We start from the raw sequence: 6,533 nt of genomic DNA, 5'->3' as shown, positions 1-6,533 counted from the left end.
CTGAGTCAATGAGCTGATCAGCTGTAGTAAAAAAACAAAACAAAGTTTATTTTTTTTCTCAGTCTCTATAGTGACAGTTTTACAAAGCAGTAGTACAGAGGTCATTTGTGAGGTCACTCCTCATTACCTGTTTCATCACATATCTCATGATCTTGGATAGCGAGACAGCTGGCGGCTGGATATCGATTAGTTTTGTCTGATGTCAGTGCACTGCGGCCACCATTGATGAGCTAATCATGACAATGACTGCTTTTCAACACAAATACAGTAACGTACCAGTAAACACGAGAAGATTAATGTGATACGATATGCAAAAAATTAAAAAATAAAAATCGAGGATGTTCTGTGGCTTTATGTGCACCTCTAGAAGTTTTATAGCACCAGTGATTTATACAGTCATCAACGTCCTTTGGATTATACGTATCCTTACACACAGGATCTAGTGAGCAAACACACATGTGGAACATTTTAGACGAAGAGAAACATGCTGAAATGCAGAAGTGCTTTTCGCACAGGGGTAGCGGGGGTGTACAGAGGGAGAGGAGAGAGGGAGGAGGGCAAAGTAAGACAACGTGATGAGGGAGGTGAAAAAGCGGCAGTATCTGGGTGGGTGGTGTCCCTGATCATCAGCAGCTTCCGCAGCTCTTCCCACAGCTTCCTCCTAATGATGCACACTGGCCACTCAGCGCCGCCACTCCACAGCGAGAAAACTGATCGCGACACAGGTCCGCTAAACACACACAAGCACACACACACACACGGAAAAGTCCGTTAAAATCAATCTCATGATTCTTTCTCATATGAGCTATTGTCCAACACAGACAATTAAAATCATTAGAAAGTTATTTTCTATAAGCAGGCTTGTAGAACATTTTGGATAACAAGCCAAATTTATACCATCACTTTAGAATTTGTGTATACTTTACACGTGTTTCTCTTTCATTTATATTTATATTTATTTATATGCCTTTGAAGATTTGGTTTTATTCATTAATTTATTAACCTGCAAGATGAAAATTAGCCTGGCAAACCTGGAATATTTACAGGATGGGTTTAAGTGCTTGTGTTAATTAATATGCACTGCCCCTTTTAAATTAGTACATAAAATATCAAGGAGTAAATGCATGAACACAGGTTACGCGAATCCCACCTCTGAGCAGCTCCTCGTGTGCGCACACAGTCCTCATGCAGACCTCCTTGTTGACGACGTACACCCGCCGCAAACTGAACAAAAACACATGCAGAGGTCACACGTGCGGAGCCAGGAGCAGCTCACAGTCATCATGTCGGTCTTATCAGTCACAACTGCATCTACAGGCAACAGTCTATAGCCGATCTATACTGAATCAAATCCACTGTTGCCTATTTAGTGAGACACTGCACTTCATGGTGTTTCCTCATTACTGCTGAAGTTTATTTTGAGTCAGCACCACATACGAACTCATAAGAACTAAATAAGGGTTGATCCACGGCTGGATATTGTTCCCAACAAGTACACTATTTAGTCCTGTTTGAATAATGGAGTCTTTGAAATGATTGCTGAGAACAGGCTGTACAATCTTTATCCGGTGAGTTCTTGGAGAGCAGTTTGGCTCCTGGTTGCCTTTTTGTTAGACACCTTGAGACATCTGCATCGTATAAAACCTCATTCCTTTTGTTTTGGATCTGCATAAATGCACTATAGTTCCAGCACATTGTTAACATCAGAATTAACTGTGCTTCAGTGATATTTACATTAGAATAACAGACCAAAACTAGCACAGTGCACGTGAGGTAAATATCCATTCATCAAGACGAAATGAAGCCATGCAGTATTACTCGTAATCACTGCTTTCTGTTGCTATTGTGCTCCTTTAAAAGCACTTACCTGTAGAAACAGAGGCTGTTGAGACACTGCTTGCATGGCTTGTGAACTGAGTAGAGTCGGGTGCAGAGGTACTGCTCCTCTCTGCAATCTGGGAATCAAACAACAGAATCTTTTCTCCACTCTACGTAAAACAACTGGCTTTCTGTTCTCGTCTCTCTGAATCACTTACCGAGAGGTCCAGGCTCCGTGGGCTCTGTCAGGAATTCGGGATCTGTTTTTTTCAAATAGTATGAGACATGCGGCAATTTGCATTCATTCATTCAATCGTGACAGCACTGGGAGTAAATCTGTGACCGATGGGAGGAGAGCTAAGCAGACGTACCTGATTTTCCAGGACGGATCACGGGGTTGAGCTGAACCTGCTGCTGATAGCCTCCACGAGGAGGGTCTAAATAAGAGGAGAGAAACATTTTCCCACTTATACACTTGGCATAACATTTAGAAAATGAGGAAACTGAAAAAAAGAAAAGTAAATGTCTCACCTGTGGTGTACTCATACTCTTGGAATTCTTAAAACAAGCAAGAGAGAAAAATGTTTCATGAGATCAACTGTTAGTTTAAAAAAAAACCCCACAGAAAGTGCTGCACCATATAACGTGAACCACCTGCACGAGTTCACAAGCTTGTGAGTCAGTAATCATGACTTCATATGCAAGATGTTTAAAAATAATAAGATGCAGACTGGTCAAAGTGCTATTTACACTACAGTTCAGTTGCTATGCGAATGACAAACATATGAATCAGGAGAAAGACAGAGAGAGGGGGAGGGCGAACTCCTCGAGGGTGGGTGATACAGCAGAGGATAACGAGGAATTGAGAACAGATGTGGAGAGCGCTGATGTAAACCGATGCTGAGCAGGAACAATGTAGGCCAATATTCCCTTAATTAACTTACCGTTAAAGATATATGGATCCTGGTACTGGGGCTGGCTGAACAGCACAACTGTTGACATCGTAGACAAAGAGAGGAATCACAAAGAATGATGAGAGAAGTGCAGTCGGTGAAACACAAACAGCTCTATCACTGGTGTTTCCTAAGTCTTTTAAGATCACACTCATCTCCTTTAATAAGGCAGCTATGAAGTATGAAACGTTCGCACCTGATAATTATGTGGTTTTTACATCTTCAAGCTCTAGCTAGCACTACTGCAGGACCATTATTGCAAATGACAAGTCACAATCCCATCAAGCTCGGGAACGTGGGGAGAAAGACCGCACATGGCGTGAGGGGTTTGGGCAGGAAGCCTTTCTGCTTAAGCCTAACCATTAGTGAGTGAACACTGAGAAGAATAACACCATTACACCACTACCAGGAGCCTGAACAAGGATCCATGGATTCTTTGCGTTCATGTTGGTTATGCCAAATTCTGACCCTAACCTGAATAACACAGTAGAAATCGAGACTCATCACACCAGGCAGCGTTTTCCGATCTTCTCTTGGCTAATTTTGGTGAGTCTGTGAGAACTCTAGTCTCAGCTTCAGCCATGGCACGTTCACCTATCTTTCTCATTCTGATGCTCGGTTTCAACTTCAGCAGGTCGTCTTGGTCATGACTACACGCCTAGATCCATTTGATTGGATGATTAAGTATTTGGGTTCAAGCAATGGAACAGGTGTACTTAAAAAATGCCAAGTGAGACTTTGTGCTGCTGTATCTCACTATTATTCAGAGCAGCATACATGTGTTATCTTTGCAGCTTTTTCTCAGTTTGACTAAATTTTGTTGCTATTCGAGGAATAGTGAACATAGTGAATAGTGAATAGGAATAGTGATCTTTGTTTTTTACAGTGGGCAGCAATTTTCTGTTAAAATTTGAAAAGTTTCGGGAGGTTTTCGGCATTTTTGGTCGAGAGCAAGGAGTGTGTGGGACTAAACTGGACAACGGTGATAACAGGTGCTGTTGGGGCTGTTTTGTTGTTGAGGTCTGAACATGAAATGAATAAAGGAATAAATAAACGAGTAGTTTGACATTTTTTTAAATGTTGGCAGGGCTTTGTTGTTACCTTTAGACTGAACTATTTATCTGTCATTTAATCTTATTTAAGTTGTTGATCGAGGAGCTTTTTATGCATGATACAGACATCAGAATGGTATCCGTTTCCTTACCTAACTTGAAGCAAGAAAGCAAATAAATCTATTATACCAAAATGTCCAAACATTTAGTATTGAGCCTTTGGTGTTACAGAGAACCGATTTGTTTTTTGAAGCTGTTTCAGCTGGTAGAGGCCTGTGGTGCAGTTACCTGGCATGCAGAGTAGCAGGAGGACTCTCATGGTCGCTCTGGGAGGTAGACTGACTTTAACACTGGAGGGAAAATGAGAGTATTAATCAAGACAAAACAACATGAGGGGGATAAAGTGCTCAGTGCTGGACACTGCTTTGGTCTCCTGAAAACTCGTCTCTTCTCTTTCCCCCGTCCTCCGTCACCTTTCCACCCCCCCATACTTCTGCCCCCCTTAAGCCATCATCCCCACTGTGACCAACACCACCACCTCCTCCACCGGGGAACTGTGGCAGCAAGAATGTGGCACGTCTTCCTCAGAACAAACTTTCTGTTTTACAGCTTTTCCTCGCAGCAGCACACAGTCCGCATTCCAGGAAAAGAAACAGAGGACCCCTCGACCCCACCCCACTCTCTTTCTCTCTGGGTTTTCTTCATACCTCCCTCTTTATGCCTCCTCATCCTTCATTTCCCTTCTGTCGCTCTCACTGGTCATTTCCTACCAGCCCCTCCTCCTTTCCCCCCTTTTCTTTCTTCTTTACCCGACCAAGCAACAGAGCTTTTTTAAAAAATAAAAAAACACTCTGAATCCATCAGTGACATTCATGAAGTCACACTGTTACATACAGTAAAACTCATTACCTTACACTGACTAAAGTACTTTTCCACTTTGTGGAAAGTATGAACGCTCCTCCTCCACAGCTGCTGCTGCACTGTGGGCCACTTCATGCACTAAACCTGATTGTGTGGTACATACACAAAACCCACTCTTTTCTTTTCTCCCTCCCCTTTGTTTGTGTGTGTTTGTGTGTGTGTGTAACTAAATGCAGATTTTCTAGGTCACATTTGGACACAAAATCTGTGAGTAAAACACTTTTTGCACAAGTTGTGCATGCATGCCAATTTGTGCATCTTTGTGTGACACTAAAACACACACACACACACACACACACACACACACACACACACACACACACACAGAGTTCTTGGTGTGCATCACAGTGGCTTTGGGAAACCATATGTTTTCACATCACACATCTGGGAGCCATTACCCCCCCCCCCCCCCCCCCCCCCCCCCACACACGCACACACACATACACAAAAACCCCCACAATCAGGAGATGCTCTGCTGTCATCCATTTTTGCACTATTTGGTTTTTTATAGTTAAAAAAGGGAACACTAATGAATCATTTCTGCATATGTCCTCATCGACCCCTATTCTCTGGAAGCAGCTCAATTTCCCCCTACTCAATGACAGAGAGGCTGGAGAGAGGGTTTAGTTTTCACCCTCTCACCAGTGCCATCGCTGCAGTCCCTCCTCCTCCTCCCTCTTCTTCTCTCCAGTGAAAACACAGGACCACATGTCAATTCTCAACAGCCATTAATATACACCCAGAATATCCTCGGCTATTTTTGGTTTGCATTAAGCAGACTGATAAGCGCCAGGAATGCTTTGAAGTCCTTTTAAGACTCACCGCACTGCATGAAGTCTGTGCACAAAAAATGTCTCCTGATTTTTTTTCCCTCCTCCATAACCTTCAGCATAAATGCAGTTTAGATCAGGTAAAGTCTATAACTCATTTCATACTTGCATTTAGTAATAGTAATAATAAAAAAGAAACAAGAAAGTCAAACTAAACCAGTCATGCGACTTTTTTCAGAGATCTTACCCAACTTTGACTCAATTCGCTCCGACTTTCTGCCGCTCTCATGCGTCCTGTGAGTGCAGGAGGACTTCCAGCGCCACATTGTACCACCCCGCATCTGCAGTCTCCTCCCCGTCCAGTCCAGCCCCGGCCTCCAGCAACGACCAGCAACAACCCTGTCAGTGAAGAGCTATGCAGAAGTGGAAGCTATAAACTCTATGAAAGTATGAAATCGAAGGGTAAGTTCACATGATCCGTAGTGCTAATTTCCAGCTCCGTGTTTTATTCTTGTGCTTCCAGGATAGTTTAGCATGATTTACATTTCTAAAAATAATCCTCATTTTTCTTAATATGGGCACTGGTGCAGCCCTTTCATGTAGTTCATCTACTGCTTGAAACAAGACTTTTAGCTATCTTCCCATATTATTTTTAGATGGCTTTCTTCTGATTGGCTGGCCTGTGCAAACAGAAGGTCTGGACAGCGGGTGGGTGGGGCTTCTGTGCTCACAGTCTGTGATGTCCCCCTTTCACTGATAAAACAAGTGACAAAAGTACAAAAAAAATTTTCACCCAGAGCAACTAATTGTTTATTACCTTGAACCTTTGGCAATGTTTAACACACATGTGAGCGCACACAAATGTACAGTATAACACTCCTAACATATCAGGGTTGAGTCACACCAGTTTTTTGGTCCTTTTTTCCTGGCATTGATGTCTTGTATATAATGTCAGCACATATAAATACCAGCCATGTTTTCCTTTATACAATACAACTGCATGTGGGTCCTTGTTAAAT

General features: G+C 42.6%; 1 protein-coding gene across 1 annotated transcript; it reads right to left on the bottom strand.

Annotated features, from left to right (window-relative positions):
* Positions 1-24: 24 nt before the first annotated feature.
* On the bottom strand, positions 25-5,893 carry mfap2 (microfibril associated protein 2). The gene is made up of 9 exons (XM_004544765.4): positions 5,762-5,893; positions 4,112-4,173; positions 2,763-2,810; positions 2,350-2,376; positions 2,190-2,255; positions 2,037-2,078; positions 1,868-1,955; positions 1,151-1,224; positions 25-730 (listed from the first exon to the last, which is right to left on the bottom strand). The coding sequence occupies exons 2-9, from the start codon at positions 4,140-4,142 to the stop codon at positions 627-629; spliced, it is 480 nt and encodes a 159-aa protein (XP_004544822.1). The 5' UTR covers positions 4,143-4,173; positions 5,762-5,893; the 3' UTR covers positions 25-626.
* Positions 5,894-6,533: the final 640 nt, after the last annotated feature.

Source organism: Maylandia zebra, linkage group LG5, assembly GCF_041146795.1.
Source record: "Maylandia zebra isolate NMK-2024a linkage group LG5, Mzebra_GT3a, whole genome shotgun sequence".
In the NCBI taxonomy this organism is placed as follows: domain Eukaryota; kingdom Metazoa; phylum Chordata; class Actinopteri; order Cichliformes; family Cichlidae; genus Maylandia; species Maylandia zebra.
The sequence above is the reverse complement of the archived record's forward strand: the minus strand, read 5'-3'. Positions and strand labels throughout refer to the sequence as shown.

Bases quoted from the DNA above. Each gene is read 5' to 3' on its own strand.
- mfap2 (XM_004544765.4), bottom strand. From the start codon at position 4,142: ATGAGAGTCCTCCTGCTACTCTGCATGCCAG. The intron at 2,377-2,762 runs GTAAGTTAATTA...GCTTGTTTTAAG, and splicing joins GGATCCATATATCTTTAACG to AATTCCAAGAGTATGAGTAC. The intron at 1,956-2,036 runs GTAAGTGATTCA...TTTGATTCCCAG, and splicing joins CACGGAGCCTGGACCTCTCG to ATTGCAGAGAGGAGCAGTAC.